At 41.4% G+C, this 21,098-nt stretch overlaps 1 protein-coding gene across 2 annotated transcripts in view; it reads left to right on the forward strand.

The window, feature by feature from the left end:
* The window catches only part of REDIC1 (regulator of DNA class I crossover intermediates 1), a 243,801-nt gene that overhangs the window by 114,739 nt on the left and 107,964 nt on the right, over positions 1-21,098 (forward strand). Inside the window, exon 6 of one of the 2 annotated variants that reach the window (XM_075857251.1) lies at positions 16,612-16,738. In XM_075857251.1, coding sequence (XP_075713366.1) covers positions 16,612-16,738 — 127 coding nt within the window. Of the gene's footprint in view, positions 1-16,611; positions 20,450-21,098 lie in introns of those variants that run through there. The other variant, XM_075857250.1, reaches the window with a different exon arrangement.

A 21,098-nucleotide genomic window follows, 5' to 3' on the forward strand; every position in this document is an offset into this window, starting at 1 on the left:
TCCACAGGATGTGTCATAAATGTCAGATAGATGCGGGTCCCACCTATCTCTAGAATGGGGCCCCCTAAACCCTGTTCTAACTCTCTGTGTTGTGGCTGAATCGTGTGATTTCCGACCAAAAAGAAGAAAACAGCGTAGCTTGCTGAGCTACGCTGTTTCCGTAACTCCCATAGTAGTGAATAGCAGTTACAGAAGCAGTGTAGCACGCGAGCTACGCTGTTTCTGTAACTACTATTCAGTTCTATGCTGTTTTCTTCTTCATGGTCGGGAATGACACGATTCAGCCACAACACAGAGAGGTAGAACGGGGTTTAGGGGTCCCCATTCTAGAGACAGGTGCGGGATGGGACCCGCATCTATTTGGCATTTATGACATATCCTGTGGATACAGTGCATTCGGAAAGTCTTCAGACCCTTTCACTTTTTTCACATTTTGTTATGTTGAGGCCTTGTGCTAAAATAACAAATGTTTACGCTTTTCATCATGGTAACCACATCGTTCGCTTTCCATGACGGAATAGTACGTCACCATTTTGGCCATCTTTCCGACACATACAGGTGCTGTCTCGTATAGCAGTTGCCGCAGCTCCTATAGCGAGCACCGATTGCTTCGTCCCCGCTGATTAACCCCTTAAAAGCCGCGTTCAATAGCGATCGCGGCTTGTTAGGGGTTAAACCACCATCGACGGCCTGCTACATGATAGTGGGCAGCGATGGTTGCTATGGCAACCGGACGCCTAACAATGGTGTCTGGCTATGCCATCTACGGAAGCCTAGTGGGTCCTGACAAAGTCAGGACCCACTATGCTTGCTGTCAGTGTGTAGCTGACAGCTTTAATACACTGCACTACACATGTAGTGCAGTGTATTAGAATTGTGATCAGGGCCTCCTTCCCTCAAGTCCCTTAGTGGGACAAAGTAATAAAGTAAAAAAAAAGTAAAAAAAAGTTGTGGAAAAATAAGAAAAATAAAGTTTTAAAAGTAATAAAAGTAAAAATCCCCCTTTTTCCCTTATCAGTCCTTTATTATTAATAAAAATAAACTATACATAATTGGTATCGCCGCGTCCGTAAATTATTTTGTTAATTATCCCGCGCGGTGAACGCCATAAAAGAAAATAATAATCAACCATACCAGAATCACAATTGTTTGGTCACTTCACCTCCCAAAAAACGGAATAAAAAGAGATCAAAAAGTACCTAAAAATGGTACTGATCGAAACTACAGTTCGTTACGCAAAAAACAAGTCCTCACACGGCTTTCTTAATGGAAAAATAAAAAAGTTATGGCTCTTAGAATAAGGCCTTATTTACATGAACGTGTGCATTTCGCGCGTGCAAAAAAACGCGGCATTTTTGCGCGTTGCAGTTCTGTGTGTCATCAGTGTTTGGTGCGTGGCTGCGTGATTTTCGCTCATATGGCATCCTTATGACACGTGGTTTTGAGGTTTAGAAAATGAAATTGGTGGGTTTTTTTCCCTTCATTTCTTGAACAACTGTTGCGCGAATAACGCGCAGCACACGGAAGAGCGTCCGTGTGCTGCGCGGGATTTTCATGCACCCATTGACTTCAATGGGTGCGTGATGAGCAAAAAACGCCAAAGTATAGGACATGCTGTGAGTTTCACGCAGCGGACACACGCTGCGTGAAAAACACGGAATGTTTGAATGGTCCCATTGACTTACATAGGTCCGTGCGACGCGCATGATTTGCACGCAGGGCAGGGCACATTCTAGCAGCAACATATTGTGTGTCAAGTACAAGGACAAGAGAGATGTCCTTGTATTGACAATAATACATGGCCACACCAGTACCCATGTACCTGTACGAGGTACCAGTACAGAGACCCGCAAACCAGACTACGTCTTGGACTACAATAGGTACGTGGGAGGAGAGGACTTGTCAGATCAAGTCCTGAAGTCCTACAGCGCCTTGCGATGTGGTATAAGAAGCTGGCCGTGCACATCACACAGATGGCATTGTACAATGTGTACGTGCTACGTCGATGTGCAGGCCAGAGGGGAACTTTCCTGGAATTTCAAGAGGTGGTTATCAAGAACCTAATCTTTAGGGACCAAGAAGGGGGGGCACCCAGTACTTCTGGAAGCGAGGCCACACGCATTGTACCAGGGCAACACTTTCCAGGAGAAGTTCCCCAAACTGGCAAGAAGGGAAAAAGTCAAAAGAGGTGCAAAGTCTGTGTCATGTCCGTGGCTGCGGGCCGTCAGGTTCACTCTCCCCATGACGGCCGCAGCCATGGGTCAGCGAGCGCTGGCCCCAGTCTCCTCCTCAGGAGACGCCAGCGCTCACTTCCACTGACCTCGGCCGGATCTCGTAGGGTGCGCGCGCACGCTTGTGCCCGCTCTTAAAGGGGCAGCGTGCGCACCGGACTTTGATGATCTATTAGCCCATGAGTGCCCTGGACTATAAGAGGGGTTCAGACCCTTGCTTCTATGCCTGAGCGTTGTTGTCGTACCCTATGTTTGTCTATGCGATGGTCTCCTACTGTGTTCCTGTTCCCGTTACCTGTATCCGTGCTATCCTGGTCGTGTGCCGTGCTAAGGCCAGAGTCGTGCTGTGCTGTATACCACGCCTGTCCTGCTTCACCACGCCTGACATCTGCCTGCTGTCTAGTCCCAGCCGAGCCTGCCTTGCTACTGTCTGAGCTGCCACAGGTACCCTATACGAACTATAGATTTTAACCTGCGCCCTGTTGGCCAGCTGCCATATCGCCAAGGTGGTCCACGAACCCTACGTGACAGTCTGCTATAAGAGGGGAATAAGGAAGGACACAATATATCAATGTGACACGTGTCCCGAAAAACCAGGGCTCTGTATGAAAGAGTGTTTTAAAATTGATCATACCTTAATTTTCAATCCACCCCAGTTTTACTTACCCTGATTCACTCCGCACAGCTTATCCCCCTCATCTTTCCATTCTGGGCCCTGCTGTGTGCCCAGGCAGCTGTTAACAGCTACATTTAGGGTATTGCCGTACCCAGGAGAACCCACATTACAATTTATGGGGTGTATGTCTCCGGTGGCACGTAACGGGTATGGGTAGCAATAGGTCAAGGCAGGCGGCAGGCAAGGATGGTCAAGTTCAGGCAGAGGTCAACAACTGGAAACCCAGACAAGGTGAAGGGACGGAAACAGAGAACCAGGGTACAGGGAAACTCACGGGGAACTTGGTTGAACAAGCATGGGTTAGAGGAAGGAGGATCCTTAAATAGGAAGCCTTTTGAAGAGGGAGGTAAGGGATGCACTTACCTGACGCCGCCCAGGGCCAGCAGAGCATCCGGATCTGGTGAGTGGAGCTCGGGATGAGCATGCGGTAATGGAGGGCACAGGAAACGGAGCAGAGGCCATGGGGAAGGCGGGGCAGCCGTTACATTGGCCTAATGGGGATTTTCTGTTTCTAAGTCATGAATGCAGCCCCTGAGGTACCAGTACAGTTGAAACCTCCGAGCAGTGACCCCATTTCAAAAACTACACCCCTTAAGGCATTCAGCTAGAGGTGTAGTGAGCATTTTGACCCCACAGGTATTGTGTAAATGATAATGCGCAGCAGATGGTGCAGAGTGAGATTTGCAATTTTCTATACATATATGCCATTTCAGTGTCCGATATATTGTGCCCAACATGTGCCACCTGAGATATACACCCCATAAATAGTAATGTGGGTTCTCCTGGGTACGGCAATACCCTACATGTGGCTATTAACAGCTGCCTGGGCACACAGCAGGGCCCAGAGGGGGAAGATGAGGGTGATAAGCTGTGCGGAGTGCATCAGGGTAAGTAAAACTGGGGTGGATTGAAAATTAAGGTATGTATGATAAATTTAAAAAAACTTTCATACAGAGCCCTGGTTTTTCGGGACATGTGTCACATTGATATATTATGTCCTCCCTTATCCCCCTCTTATAGCAGACTTTGCACCTCTTTTGACTTTTTCCCTTCTTGCCAGTTTGGGGAACTTCTGGAAAGTGTTACCCTGGTACGAGGCGTGTGGCCTCGCTTCCAGAAGTACTGGGTGCCCCCCTTCTAAAGATTAGGTTGTTGATAACCACCTCTTGAAATTCCAAGAAAGTTCCCGTCCGGCCTGCACATTGACGTAGCACGTACACATTGTACAATGCCATCTGTATGATGTGCACAGCCAACTACTTATACCACACCGCATGGTGCTGTAGGGCTTCAGGACTTGATCTGACAAATCCACCCCTCCCATGTACCTATTGTAGTCCAGGATGCCGTCTGGTTTGTGGGTCTCTGTACTGGTACCTCGTACAGGTACATGGGTACTGGTGTGGCCGTGTATTGTTGTCAATACAAGGACATCTCTCTTGTACTTGACACACAATATGTTGCTGCTGGATTGTTCCCTGCTCTTCCCTGCTCTTAGTGTTTGCCCAAGCAGAGTTTTAGGGAGGCCTCTCAGATTTCTTCTAGCAGTGCCACATGCCACAGTACTTCTGGAAGCGAGGCACTTGGAGTGGGACGCTGGTATAAAAATTATCCAGGTAGAGATGGTAACCCTGGTCCAGCAGTGGGTGCACCAAATCTCACACAATTTTTGCGTTAATTCCTAGTAAGGGGGGGGGGGGCATTCTGGGGGCTGAATACTGGTGTCCTATCCTTCATATATCCTAAATTTGTAGGTATACCCTGATGCACTCTCGCACAGCTTACACATCTTCAGACCATACCTTGCCCTCTTACTCGGCAGGTACTGGCAGAATTGAAGCCTCCCTTTACAATGTACCAAGGACTCATCAATAGAAATACAATTCTCGGGGGTGTATGCTTTGGAAAACCGGGCACTGAAATGGTCTAATAGGGGTCTCCGTTTTCCGGAATTTAAAGCAAAGTAGAAGTGAAATTTACATATTTAATTTTTTGGTCAGAAAATTCTTTTTATTCAATTTTTTTCTGTAAAACAGAAGGTTTTACCAGGGAAATGCAACTCAATACTTATTGCCCAGATTCTCCAGTTTTTAGAAATATCCCACATGGGGCCCTGGTGTGATAATGAACTGAAGCACCGGTCTCCGAAGCAAAGGACCACCTAGAGAATTATGATGCCTCCTTTTTATTAGGCACCATGTCCGGTTTGAGGAGGTCTTGTGGTGCCAAAACAGTGGAAAACCCCAAAAGTGACCCCATTTTGGATCTAGACCCTTGAGGAATTCATTGTAGTTTTTATGGGGTGCATGCGACTTTTTGATCAGTTTTTGTTCTATTTTTAAGAGTTGTGGTGACTAAAAAACAGCAATTCTACTATTGTTTTTATTCAAATTTTTTTTACAGCGTTCACCGTGCGCTATAAATGACATGTTCACTTTATTCTGCATGGCGATACGATTACGGCGAAACCATATGTTTATAGTTTTTTTTATGCCTTATGGCGCTTGCACAATAAAATACTTTTTATTAACCCCTTAACGCCGAAGGACGTATATATCCGTCCTCTGCAGCTGCTATTTCGCGCAGGACGACGGATATATCCGTCCTGTGATGGCGCCGGTACTGCCACTGTACCCACGCGATCAGCGGCAGGACCACGGCTGGTTTACACAGCCTGGCTCCTGCTGCAACTACCGGAATCAAAGTGTGCTCCGATTCCGGCAGTTTAACCCATTAAATGCCGCTGTCAATAGTGACAGCGACATCTAATGTGTTTGACAGAGGGAGGGAGCTCCCTGTCACCCCATCGGCGCCCCCGCAAAGAAATCACGGGTCACCGTCGGGTTTCCATGGCAACCGGGGGCCTGACAAAGACCCCCAGGTCTACCTTCAGCAAATGCCTAATAGATTGCCTGTCAGTTTTACACTGACAGGCAATAATGCTTTGGTATACTAAGAAAACCAAAGCATTATACACTACCGTTCAAAACTTTAGGGTCACTTAGAAATTTCCTTATTTTTGAAAGAAAAGCACAGTTTTTTTCAATGAAGATAACATTAAATTAATCAGAAATACACTCTATACATTGTTAATGTGCTAAATGACTATTCTAGCTGCAATCGTCTGGTTTTTAATTCAATATCTACATAGGTGTATAGAGGCCCATTTCCAGCAACCATCACTCCAGTGTTCTAATGGTACATTGTGTTTGCTAACTGTGTTAGAAGGCTAATGGATGATTAGAAAACACTTGAAAACCCTTGTGCAATTATGTTGAAAAATAGGCGCTCACAGGTCCTCAACTGGCAGCTTCATTAAATAGTACCCGCAAAACGCCAGTGTCAACGTCTACAGTGAAGAGGCGACTCCGGAATGCTGGCCTTCAGGGCAGAGTGGCAAAGAAAAAGCCATATCTGAGACTGGCTAATAAAAGGAAAAGATTAATATGGGCAAAAGCACACAGACATTGGACAGAGGAAGATTGGAAAAAAGTGTTATGGACAGACGAATCGAAGTTTGAGGTGTTTGGATCACACAGAAGAACATTTGTGAGACGCAGAACAACTGAAAAGATGCTGGAAGAGTGCCTGACGCCATCTGTCAATCATGGTGGAGGTAATGTGATGGTCTGGGGTTGCTTTGGTGCTGGTAAAGTGGGAGATTTGTACAAGGTAAAAGGGATTTTGAATAAGGAAGGCTATCACTCTATTTTGCCATGCCATACCCTGTGGACAGCGCTTGATTGGAGCCAATTTCATCCTATAACAGGACAATGACCCAAAGCACACCTCCAAATTATGCAAGAACTATTTAGGGAAGAAGCAGGCAGTAGATCGCATAGTGAAGTCCCCTGGTGGGACTAAAAAAAAAATGTATATCAGTTAAATAAAGTTTGTGAAAAAAATAAATAAAAATTACAGTCAAAATCAAATAAAACTACTTTTTTTTGCCTAAAAAGTTTTTTGTTTTTTTTGTAAAAGTGTCAAAACAAATACCACATGCACATAAATGGTATCCCTGCGATCGTAACAACTTGAATAATAAAATGAACACATTAATTAAACCGCCGGATGAACGGCGTCTAAAAAAAAACGCTAAAAACAACAGCAAAATTCTCTTTTCTCCCATTTCCCCTATAAAAAATTAAATTAAAGTTAATCTATAAGTCCTATCTACCCCAAAATAGTACTAATGAAAACTACACATTGGCCCGCAAAAATCAAGCCCACATATGGCCACATTGACGGAAAAAGAAAAAAATTACGTCTCTTGGAATGCGGCGATGCAAAACAAGTAATTTTTTTCTAAAAGGCTTTTTATTGTGCAAACGTAGGAAAACATATAAAACCTTTACATATTTGGTATCCACGTAATCGTGCCGACCCATAGAATAAAGTTAACATGTTATTTGCGCTACATAGTAAACGGCGTAAATTTATAACGTGAAAATTAATTCTGGAATAGATGCTTATTTTCAATTATCTTCTAAAATAAAGTTAATAAAAGTTAATCAATATATTATAAGCATCTAAAAATTGTACAATTACAAAATATAACTCGTCCCGCAAAAAACAAGCCCTTATACGGCTATGTCGACAGAATAAAAAAAAGTTGCGACTCTTGGAATGTGACAGTGAAAAAACAAAAAATAATCCTTGGTCATTAACCCTTTCAAGACCAAGCTTATTTTGGCCTTCAGGACCAGCCCCATTTTCTCAAATCTGACATGTGTCAATTTATGTGGTAATAACTCCGGAATGCTTTTGCCTATCCAAGCGATTCTGAGATTGTTTTCTCGTGACATATTGTACTTTATGTTAGTGGAAAAATGTGGTCAATAAATTCATTGCTTATTTGTGAAAAACACCAAAATGTAGAGAAAATTTGCAAAAATTATGATTTTTCTAATTTTAAATGTATCTGCTTGTAAAACAGATAGTAATACCACACAAAATGTTTACTTTATATTTGCATCGTTTTTTGAACATTATTTTATTTTTCTATGACGTTACAAGGCTTAGTACTTTAGCAGCAATTTCTCACATTTTCAAGAAAATTTCAAAAGGGTATTTTTACAGGGACCAGTTCAGTGCTAAAGCGGCTTTGAGGGCCTTAGGTACTAGATAGACCCCATAAATCACCCCATATTAAAAACTGCACCCCTCAAAGTATTAAAAACAGCATTCAGAAATTTTCTTAACCCTTTAGGCGTTTCACAGGAATTAAAGCAATGCAGAGGGGAAATTGACAAATTTTATAGTTTTTGCTGCAATTCATTTGTAATACATTTTTTTCTGTAACACAGAAGGTTTTAACAGAGAAATGCAACTCAATACTTATTGCCCAGATTCTGCCGTTTTTAGCAATATACCACATGTGGCCCTAGTGTGATAATGGACTGAAATACCGACCTCTGAAGCAAAGGAGCTTCTAGTGAATTTTGTAGCCTCCTTTTTTTAGAATATATTTTAGGCACCATGTCAGGTTTGAAGAGGTCTTGTAGTGCCAAAACAGTGGAAATCCCCCAAAAGTGACACGGTTTTGGAAACTGCACACCTCAAGGTATTTATCTAGGGGTATAGTTAGCATCTTGACCCTACAGGTCTTCTGCTATATTTATTGGCGTTTGCCTGTGAAAGTGAAAATCTACTTTTTTCCTGAAAATATATAAAAAAAAATAATATTTGCAAGGAATAAAGAATAAAAAGCACCCCAAAACTTGTAAAGCTACTTCTCCCGATTACAGCAATACCACATATGTGGTACTAAACTACTGTTTGGACCCACAGCAGAGCTCAGAAGGGAAGGAGCTCCATTTGGATTTTGAAGCGCAGATTTTGCTGGATTGGTTTTCAGTGCCATGTCCTGTTTGCAACGCCCTGGAGGGAGCAAAACGGTGGAAACCCCCCAAAAGTGACCCCATTTTGAAGACTACACCCCTCAAGGAATTTTCTAGGGGTATAGTTAGCATTTTGACCCCACAGTTTTTTTGCTGAATTTAGTGGAATTAGGCCGTGAAAATGAAAATCTACTTTTTTCTGAAAAAACATAGAAATGTTTAATTTTTACAATAAATAAAGGAGAAAAATCACCCCAACATTTGTAAAGCAATTTGTCCTGATTACAGCAATACGCCATATGTGGTAATAAACTGCTGTTTGGACCCACGGCAAGACTCAGAAGGGAAGGAACAATATTAGGCTTTTGGAGCTCAAATTTAGCTGGAATGGTTTTCAGGTGTCATGTCGTATTTGTAAAGCCCCATAGGTACCAAAACAGTGGAAACCTCCCAAAAGTCCCTTTAGGGGACTGGAACGAGCGATCATTATGTCGCTGGTACAATACACTGCAATACTAATGTATTGCAGTATAATATAATTTTTACAGACTCCTGTAACAGCGCGATTGCTGTTCCTGTCCATTAGTCCCGGGTGTCAGCTGTAATACACAGCTGACACCTGCAGAATATGGAGCGGGCGCAGCGCATGATCCCGCTCCATATATAACCCCCCCGCACCACGACATGCTATTAAGTAGTTGTGCGTGAAGGCGTTAATGCGCAGCGGATCGTGCGAAGTGAAAATTAAATTTTTTCCACTGATTTTAATGCACAATATGTTGTGCCCAGTTTGTGCCACTGAAGACAAATACCTCCCTCGTACAATGTTGAGCGGGTTCTCGCGGATATAAAATATCATATATGTGGACGTAAGCTGGTGTTTGGGCACGCTGTGCGGCTCAGAAGGGTGGGAGCGCCATTTGGCTTTTGGAGCGCAGATTTTGCTTGGTAACTGTTCTGTTTGGGGTTTTGCTGGTATCTCAGTTTATGATGTGGGGGTATGTGTAAATTGGGCAGAGTACATCAGGACATAATAAGAGGGTATAATAATTCGGTAAATAAATAATAATCCGCAGATATGTGGCCAATGTCGCACTGATAAATGGCGCCCGATCTTATCCGCTTTTGGACACTGCACAATTTCTGTCGCTTTATTCTGACGAAGCCGGTCGCAGGCGAAACGCGCGTCGAGGCGTCTGTGCCATCTCTACACGTCCCCTGCTTTCATCATGTCTACAGGTACCTGAGTTCCTCATCCATTCTATCTGGCATTTATTTGTAAATGTTGGTCTGCATACACGTTATTTATCCTTAGCATATCTGTGCTATGTACACTTTGTAACGGGCAGTATTTTTCCAACAGATATAGCCATATATACATCTTTTGTCTTATTGACACTCTATTTCACTTGTATCCATGGCATGTTAGTACTGGGACGTTTTTTGAGGTTGGTTGTCTCTTGTGCTCCTCATGGTATGCTGTCATCTTTACCAGATCGCTACTCCTCTTGATATATGATCCGCCATATTTTTTACTATATCTAATATCGTTATACCATGTATTGTTATGTACTAATAAAGTTATATATTTTTTACTATCCATGGTAGTTACTTTCATACTTTATTGGGATGTTATGTCCCTTGCGCTTGTAGGTTGTTTGCTTTATTCTGAGAGCCAGAACTTTTTTTATTTTTTCTCCACCGGAGCTGTGTGAGGGCTTATTTGTTGCGGAACAATCTGTAGTTTTCATTGGTACCATTTTAGGATACATGTGATTTTTTATCACTTTTTATTAGATTTTTTTTGGCAAGCAAAGTGACAAAAAAACAAATTCTGACAATGTTTTTTTTTTTTGTTTTTTTTTACACTTTTCACCGTGCGCTATAAACGATATTTTACTTTATTCTGCGGGTCGATACGATTACGGCGATACCAGATGTATATCGTTTTTTTAATGTTTTGTGGCGTTTGCGCAATAAAGTCACTTTTCGATAAAATTATTTTTTGTGTCACCATATTCTGAGAGCTATAACTTTTTATTTTTCAGTCAAAAAAGCGGTGTAAGGGCTTGATTTTTGCGGGATGGGTTGTAGTTTTTATTGGTACTATTTTAGGGTACATGCGACTTTTTGATCACTTTTTATTCTTTATTTTTGGAGGGTTGATGACCAAAAAAATAGTGATTCTGACATTGTTTTTTAATTATTTTTTTTGCAGTGTTCACCGTGCGGGAAAAATAATATTATAGTTTTATAGTTTGGGTCGTTACGAACGCGGTGATACCAAATATGTGTACTTTTTTTTAACATCTTCATTTTTTTCCTATAATAAAAGACTTATTATAGGAAAAAATGCATTTTTTGTTTTTGTAATTTATAACTTGTTTTTACACTTTTATAAAACTTTTTTATTACTTTTTTTCTTCACTTTTTACTTGTTTTACTTGAAGACCTGCAGCACTGATGGCTGCTATAATACATTACACTACCTAGGTAGTGTAACGTATTATAAACTGTCAGTGTGACGCTGAGATTCACACTGACAGGAAGCTTATGAGGATCTGCCTTCGGCTGGTTCTCATAGGCTGCTGTGCATGGCAGACCTCCGGTTTTGCCTTATAACCGAGTGCAGCACCCGCAATTGGTCCCCGGGAAAGTTTGTTGTAGCAACAAACTTTCCAGTTTGATGTAGTAACAAACTTTCCAGTTCGTTGCTACAACAAACTTTCCCTGCGATCACATGACCGGGACTTGAACCAATTAGGTCCCGTTCATGTCTCCGGGACTAGAGGCAGGGGATAACAGCGCGATCCGGGTCCAGCGCTACTGAGACACCCGGATTGCGCTTTTAACACCCACCGTGAATTCACGGCGGCGCTGCACAGAGCCCAGCAAGCGCCGACGTGAATTTACAATGGGCGGTCAGGAAGCGATTAACGTGCAAAATGGCCTGGTCATTAAGGGGTTAAAAATCATTTACTTTTTGTGTTGCCATCTTCTAAAAGCCAGAACGTTTGTTTTTTTCCATCAAGAAAGCCGTGCGAGGACTTGTTTTTTGCGTAACGAACTGTAGTTTCGATCAGTACCATTTTTAGGTACATGCGACTTTTTGATCTCTTTTTATTCCATTTTTTGGGAGGTAAAGTGACCAAACAATTGTGATTCTGGTATGGTTTATTATTATTTTCTTTTACGGCGTTAACCGCGTGGGATAAATAAGGAAATACTTTTGTAGTTCAGGCCGTTATGGACGCGGCGATACCAATTATGTATAGTTTATTTGTTTATTTATCTATTTTTTTTTAATAATAAAGGACTGATAAGGGAAATGGGGGATTTTTACTTTTGTTACTTTTATTTTCTTATTTTTACACAACTTTTAAAAACAATTTTTACTTTATTACTTTGTCCCACTAGTGTACTTGAGGGCAGGAGGCCCTGATCGCTATTCTAATACACTGCACTACATGCGTAGTGCAGTGTTAATAGCAGGGAGAAAGGGGATGGGAGGAAACCTCCAGCTCATCAGCTCCACGCTCTTGTGTTCCAATATCGCCCGGATCTTCCGCGACGGCACACGGCAGGTAATAGTAACAAAAGAAAGAAAGGATCCAGCGATGCGTGGTATAAGTGGGGAAACTCGGTTTCCACTTTATTGAAGTGTAAGCAAACAAAGCTTTAAAGAACACCAGGAGGGATGACAAGGTGGTAAGGATGGCAAATAGATGAAAGCCTATGCGTTTCAAGCACTGACTGTGCTCTTAATCATGGCTAAGTCGAGTCAAATAGTGTCTAGTGCAGTGTATTAGAGCTGTCGGCTACTCACTGACAGCAAGCATAGTGAGTCCTGACGTAGTCAGGACCCACTAGGCTTCCGTAGATGGCATAGCCAGACGCCATTGTTAGGTATCCGGTTGCCATAGCCACCATCGCCGGCCGCTATCGTGTAGCAGGCCGACGATGTTATTTTAACCCCTAAGAAGGCGCGATTGCTATTGAACGCGGCTTCCAAGGGGTTAATCAGCGGGGACACAGCGATCGGTCCCTGCTGAAGGAGCTGCGGCAACTGCTGTACAAGACAGCAGCTGTCACAGCTCCTGTAAGTGTCGGGAAGACGGCCGAAATGGCCGTTCCTCCCGCGACGTACTATTCCGTCGCTGAGCGCGAACTATGCACTCAGCACGACGGAATAGTACGTCGCAGAGCGTGAAGGGGTTAAAAGGGGTTAAGGATCTGCAGAGAAGAATGGCAGAAAATCCCAAAATCCAGCTGTGCAAACCTTGTGACGTCATAACCAAGAAGACTGGAGGATGTTATCGCTGCCAAAGTCAACTAAGTACCGAGCAAAGGGTCTGAATACTTATGTCAATGCAATATTTTAGTTTTTCCTTTGCAATAAATTAGCAAAGATTACAAACATTGTGTTTTCACTTTGTCATTATGAGGTATCGAGTGCAGACTGATGAGTAAAAATGTGATTTTTTAAAAATTTTACTACAAGGCCTCAACAAAACAAAATGTGAAAAAAAGAAAGGGTCTGCTCCGGGACTCTGGGGAAGCCTCTGACATCGCTGTCCATACATCGACAATGATATCAGGGGCTTCCCCAGAGCAGGAGTGCCAGTGATGTCAGGAGCACAGCTGGAGTCCCAGGAAGAGCTGATTAGCGCTCTGCCCGGGACTCCAGTTCTGGGGTTGCCTCTGACATGTCTGTCCATATATGGACAGTGATGTCAGGAGCAGAGCTGGAATCCCAGGCAGAGTGCCAGAAGCGGCTCTGCTCCGGGACTCCAGCTCCGGGACTCCAGCTCTGGGCAAGCCCCTGACATCACTGTGGTAGCATCTGCGGAGGGCACTGTGGCAGCATCTGCGAAGGACACTGTTGCAGCATCTGCGGAGGGCACTGTGGCAGCATCTACAGAGGGCACTGTGGCAGCATCTACAGAGGGCACTGTGGCAGCATCTACAGAGGGCACTGTGGCAGCATCTACAGAGGGCACTGTGGCAGCATCTACAGAGGGCACTGGCATTATCTAGGGGTGTTTTGCATTATCTACAGAGGGCATTGTGGCATTATCTACAGAGTGCACTGTGGCATTATCTACAGAGGGCACTGTGGCATTATCTACAGAGGGCACTGTGGCATTATCTACAGAGGGCACTGTGGCATTATCTAGGGGTCTGTTTAATTATCTACAGAGGGCACTGTGGCCTTATCTACAGAGGGCACTGTGGCCTTATCTAGGGGTTTGTTGCATTATCTACAGAGGGCACTGCGGCAGCATCCACAGAGGGCACTGCGGCAGCATCCACAGAGGGCACTGCGGCAGCATCCACAGAGGGCACTGCGACAGCATCTACAGAGGGCACTGCGGCAGCATCCACCGAGGGCACTGTGGCACTATCTAAAAAGGGTCTGCCCAATCTTGACATGTGTGCTAACTGAGCCGCCGGACTGTATTTAGCGACACTTAAACTGGAAAGCTGTATTGTTGAAATAAGCATGTGGAGAAATATCTCAAATTTTAAACCTAGCGCTATTATTATAGTAATGTAGTATTATTATTATAGTAATATAGTAGTTCAAATAACTAATTGATTAACAATAATTTTGTATTGTATCAAATTTGAATGTAATGCGGCCCGTCAACTTCCCATTTTTTCTATATGCCGCCCACTTACCCGGCCGAGTTTGAGACCCCTGCTCTAGGCGATCTTCTTGCCCTACTACCATCATTAGTGATCCTATTCCCTCACACCCTGGACAGTCTCTCTCCCTGTCTGTTACTACTGAAATATTTTACCACTTTACTTCTTCTGGGGTCTTTTCCTCCTCTTTTAACATGTTGCTTTAACCCCATTACTGAAAAAAAACATCTCTGGACCCATCTTGCACTGCTAACTACTGACCTGTCTGGTTGAAATAAGACCTAAATACATTAAGTTCAACGATTTATACCTATACGCTAGTTAATCCAGAGGAAGGCAAAAACCACCCCTGAATGGCAAAGATCTAATTTGCATTAAAGAGGCTCTGTCACCAGATTCTCAAATCCCTATCTCCTATTGCATGTGATCGGCGCTGCAATGTAGATAACAGTAACGTTTTTTTGTTTTGTTTTTTAAAACGTTCATTTTTGGCCAAGTTATGAGCTATTTTATATATATGCAAATGAGGTTTGAAATGGACAACTGGGCGTTTTTTTTTTCGTTATGTCCAACTGGGCGTGTATTGGGTTTTTAACTGGGCGTGTTTACGTGCATGACGCTGACCAATCAATGAGCAGTCAGCATCATACACTCATCTCCACTGATTTACACAGCAGCGATGTGCAGCCACATAAACAAAGATTAACGTTAATCAAGTGTCCTGATAATGAATACACATGATCATCCAGCCTGGACGTCATGTGTATTCAGAATCCTGACACTTCTGACTCTTTTCTGTGAGACTCCGGCAAGGGAAGCAAAATCTCGCGAGATTACGGAGGTAAACGAGATTTCACGGGCTGTTACTACGGGCTCGGCCGTGTGCATGAGGCCTGACCCGGTATGTTGTGTTACTCAGGGAAGATGTCTAAGGGTATGTTCACACGTAAACACCCGAAAAACGGGCGAAAAATCTGTTCCAACGGAGAGTTTTTCGCAGCGTTTTTTTTACGCGTAATAAAGCGGCTGCAAAAAAAGAAGTGCCGGACACTTCTTGGGACGTTTTTGGAGCCGTTTTCCATAGCTCCAAAAACTGCCGTAAAAAACGCTGTGAAAATCAGCTCCGTATTTTGAGAAGTTTTTGACTCTGCGTGTGAACATACCCTTACCCTTTCTTAAAAGGAGCCTGATTACTGTGCATCGGGAGAAATCTGTCAATCAGCAGAAGGGGAGTGTCTACATATCATGAATACATTGTGTGCTTCCTTCACAGCACTGGCCACGCACTGCAAGGATTAAGCTGTGAGTCTCACTAAATGACACAATAATCCTAAATAATAGCCACACTTCAAATCAGTGTGCCTGTCATTACTGCATTTGGCTCTGAGAGGGCAGAATGAAGTAGCCGATAGGTTCCCTTTATATCTATTTCACACGTTCAGTCATTAGCAAATCCTATGGGAGCATGTTGCATAACTTTATGGATCAGACAGAAAAGTAATGCTTTCAAAACTTTTTGAAATTGCACTTTATCCGCAAGCTGTGACCCCTTATTTTCTGTGGGTTCCGCAAAAAGAATAACATATAGCTTTGGCCTTTTATAGGGGCAATTTATATGTTTATATAAATAAATATAAATATTTATATAAAGATATCATATTAACCATCGGCCTTCTCTTCTCTAGGGTAAATACATTTAGTTTGGTTACAATGGAAGAAAGACCATATGTGGTTGCAGTTTTCATTAAAATTTGAACTTAGGGTCAGTTCACACTGAGTTTTTTTTACACATTTTTTTACGCGGAAACTGCATCGGAAAACGCGCAAAAAAACGGCTGAAAATGCCTCCCTTTGATTTCAATGGGAGGTGGAGGCGTTTTTCCCTGCGAGCGGAGAAACCGCCTCGCAGGAAAAAGAAGCGACATGCCCTATCTTCGGGCGTTTACGTTTTTGACCTCCCATTGACATCAATGCAAGGTAGAGAAGAGGGTAATTTGCGGCGTTTTTGCCGCGGCGCTCAATGGCTGCGGGCGAAAAACGCGACAAACACCGTGCAGGCAGAACAAAATCTGCCTCAAAATTCCAAACGCAATTTTGAGGCAGAATTTTCTGCCTGCAAAAACTCTGTGTGAACATACCCTTACTCTCCATATTTATTGTTGTCTTTAGTTCAGTGTCCAAACTGTAAATAATATATATAATATACTATCTGCAGGACATAAAATATGAAGAGAAGGTTTATATGACAACTGAAGCTGAAAGTAGAAATAATTTTCACAGTGAATCCAATGAGAAGCAATCCAGACAAGAAATGCAACCCGAATTTCAACAATATTTGTATGGTAAATGTGCAAGCGATAATGGTATTACATTATCAACAGAAAACATCACAAATTATAACAAAGTGAAGTTTCCATTGCTGTGCAGTACATCACAATTAACTAAACTCAGTTTGTTTGAGAGGGGAGATGATTTTTCTCCAAACACCAGCAATTTAAATAAAAGTGGAAAACGGGATGTGTCGGTTCAGTGCAATTTTGAACAGAAACACGAGTTTATAGGGCACTTTGAGAACAATTGTATCAAAGCAGTGGACTTTCCAAACAATGATAAAAATGTAGAGGCCACTAGGAGGCAGAGCAGCCCATTCGAAATCTAACAAAAAACAGGAGGCAGAGCAGACTTCAACATGAAATATTTTGATGATATGGTCAGTGATATGGAGGAGAAAATTTAGATTTTGCTAACTTTAAGTAATTCCTGTTATTTAAGATACAGAAGAATATATTCAAATAATTGTGATAACAGTGATGTATTATCTCATTGACAGAGGAGTTTGTAATCATTACATTATAAACTTACCTAGGGGAGTATAAAAAAAATAGTGATTGTGATTTTAATTGTTTGTATCTTGTGTTGCCAATATTCCAGTTTTTCTCTGATTACTATATGAAATGTTTGACAGGTAATGTTTTATATACCATGTATTTCATTCAATTTCGTTTTTCTTTTTCTGTTGCTGAAACAGCATTTGGAAGGTGTTAATTTTATCTAAACGTGATTGTACAATGGACACTGTTTGCACATTATTCTTGCCTACACATGACCCACTTGGGTGTGTTACAATATACGTTTTCTCACCTGTTTTATGTATACGCATGATGTGACAAAATGTGGTAAGAACCTACTTGTTTTTGTGGTCTGTGTTACCATTCATATTTATTTTATTTTTTTCAAAAATGGAATAGAGCTCAGAGAAAAAAAACCTTTGCCATGGAAAAAAATACAAGCAAACACCTTTAGAGATTAATTCTGCCTGGTCAGATAATGTTAATGCAAAAGCATCAGTGTCAGAACAGTAAAGAGACTGCTTACAGCTTGGATTTACCTATAGGCACAGTAGGCATGTGTCTATAAGTGGCCCTGTGTAATGGGGGCCTGCTAAAGGGAAAATTGACATATGAATACACCAAACATTGTGTAGTCATATGTAAATTATGTGTATCTATATGTAGTAACATACTAACAGTGTTGTGGATTGAGCGGAGAACATCCAGAGAGGGACAAGGGGAAGGCTGCAAAGTGTTCTAGATGTTGTTAGGAGGGCATCACAAAGTTCTGCTTTATTTTGAGCAGTACATGTGTATTCTACTTGATGGAGACGAATTGTTACCATGGGCTTACCCTCCATCAATACAAAAAAACATATACTGCTGCCATATACTACTCACGTAAACAATACCACCATATACTGTACACATAATACCTTCATATGCTGTACAAATAATTAATACCACCATATACTGTACATACAAATATTTCTTTCATTTACTATACACATAAACAGCACTGCCATATACCATACATATACTACCATATGCTCTACATATAAATAATGCACCATATTCCTTACAATCAAATAATACCGTATACATAAAAAATGCTGTTTTATACTGTATGCTTAAATAATACCATATACTGTAAATACAAATAATACCACCATATACTGTACACACATAGAATGCCATTTTGCAGTAAATAAATAATACTGACCTATAAAGATCTCAGGTAAAAGCAAAATACAGTTCTGAAATATCAACATATTGTGGTCAAATAATAGTATGATTACTAAATCATATGCAACCATATACACATACATAAATATGCGCACGCATGCACACAAATATACATAATCCATATGCAAAAAAATATAATAACATACACACGTACACATGGATACATCCATATTACCACTCCAATTATTTTTTTCTGTTACTTATATAGCACCAAAATATTTTGCAGCACTGTAGAGAAGTTGTCCACACTCACTGTCCCCAGTGTGGAGATGACAATTTGAATACTCTTTCTGTTTATTTTTGGAAACACATATAAACAAATGCAATACACATTAATTTTTAGGCAGGCAGAGTATGGATGGAGTATGCATGGAGCAGGGAGTTTAGAGTGGAGGGAGCAGGGAAGCAGAATTAGCATAAGAACAGGACAGGAGCGGTATAAAGGGATATATGGCGATGATGCAGTGTAATAATACACAGAGCTGACGGCTGTGGTATTTATCAGCCTGTCTAGGGCACCAGACAATCTGAGCCTACAGTCTCCTGAGATATAAATCAGGTACTGCTTACAGTGCCTGTAGTCAATGAAGAAAGGAAAAAGGGTAATTTCTGGTTTTCCTCTCTTCCATAATCCAAATTGTTGGCAATTTATATATATATATATATATATATGCATTTTTATAATACACAAACAAAATTTTAGCATTAAATAAAACTGTCATAAAAATTTCAGTTGCTAAAAATTATTGGGTAGGCTTTGCTTATTATATGATCTTCAAGATATATCAGGGTCAGGGTGTGCGGAGTTTGGCCGGAGACTGTAATAGCAACTCTGTGAATATGCTCCTGCAAAAGCTCTCCTATTTCATCTCATAGCTGATGCTGAAGCCACAAAGAACTGCTAAATTTCCTCTGTGGAAGATACCTACGAAGGCTTTGTTCACATATGCGTCGGGCTTCCATTCATGGGTTCCGTCAGACCTTTCTGTCAGGGGAAATCATGAATACCATAGCTTTCCGTTTGCATTACCATTGATTTCAATGGTAATGCGTCCATTGCTAATGGTTTCCATTTTTTTAACGGAATCACTAGCGTAGTCCCATGAACGGAACCCCCAACGCAGATGTGAACAAAGCCTAACAGCCTTGGGGAGAAAAAAAGGTTAGTCTGTAAGTTAGCACAAAAATTTCTTCCCAGCAGTGCAGCAGGTCCCTGTCCGAGTTGGCGTCTCTCCTTCCTCACAGAAGCATAGAACTCCCATGCATGTGAAAGGCAGGATATTACAGAGAACTGCTCTGGTAGCACTCAGACCTCACCAGCAGCAATAAAGCTGGGCAAAGAGGTCATTCAATCTCACTACAAGCCTCACCGTCTACGAAAGGGCCCGCACTGCTAAATATGAAATGGTTTTTCCTGGCATCTCAGGTTACATGTTAGGATGTTTTTTAAACATTTTTGGTTAAAGTTACTGATAGGAAATTTGTTTTCAAATTTTGGAGTCAAATTAGTTGTCAAGGGGGGCTTTTAAGGGTTGGTCCTTGTGTAAGGTATTGGATGAAAGTTAGAAAGAAATAAAAAAAAATAGGTAAAATATTTCTAATTTCAAAAAATGTATTTGTATCCAGGGAATCTAATTTTGGGAAAATAAGGGTATTTGACCATCTCATTAATTTGATAGAAAACTGATGTCTTTTGAAGTAATTAAAGAGTTATATAAAAATTGATAACCGTCACGTTTGGGCTACAGTCCTTTACAGTCTTAGTTAATCTCAAATCTCCAGGAGAATTTCTTAGATTGCTCGCTTTCTCTTTGAATTCCTTGTATTCTTGATTTCATGACAGAAACTGTGAGCTTATTATAGTTTAACTTTTTGTTAATGTTTTCCTCCTACTGTGAAATATATAAACATCTGTGTATGTTTGCACTGCCAATGTACTTTTGTGATTTTTACATTGTAGAGTCTATTTTATATAAATGTGTTCCAACTTTGGTTGTAAAATCCTCTTTCTTGTTTGAAAAATCGAAATAAAATGTTTTTAAGAATTGCTAATCGTTTCCTCTTTAGGTACTATCAGGTGTAAGAGGCGGTTTGGAAGTTCACAGATAAATCTACATTGAAATTGGGGTCTTCGTGTATTAACCCCTTCAGGACTGAGCCTGTTTTGGCCTTCAGGACGAAGCCGATTTTTCAAATCTGACATGTGTCACTTTATGTCGTAATAACTCTGGAATGCTTTTACCTATTCAAGCGATTCTGAGATTGTTTTCTCGTGACATATTGTACTTTATGTTAGTGAAAAAATTTGGTCGATAAATTCAATATTTATTTGTGAAAAACATCAAAATTTAGAGAAAATTTGCAAAAATTAACATTTTTCGAAATTTAAATCTATCTGCTTGTAAGACAGATAGTAGTACCACACAAAATACTTAATAGTTTATATTTCCCATATGTCTACTTTATATTTGCATCGTTTTTGGAACATTCTTTTATTTTTCTAGGACGTTACAAGGCTTAGAACTTTAGCAGCAATTTCTCATATTTTCAAGAAAATTTCAAAAGGCCATTTTTTCAGGGACCAGGTCAGTTCTGAAGTTAGTTTGGGGGCCTTATATATTAGAAA

Source organism: Rhinoderma darwinii, chromosome 3, assembly GCF_050947455.1.
Source record: "Rhinoderma darwinii isolate aRhiDar2 chromosome 3, aRhiDar2.hap1, whole genome shotgun sequence".
In the NCBI taxonomy this organism is placed as follows: domain Eukaryota; kingdom Metazoa; phylum Chordata; class Amphibia; order Anura; family Rhinodermatidae; genus Rhinoderma; species Rhinoderma darwinii.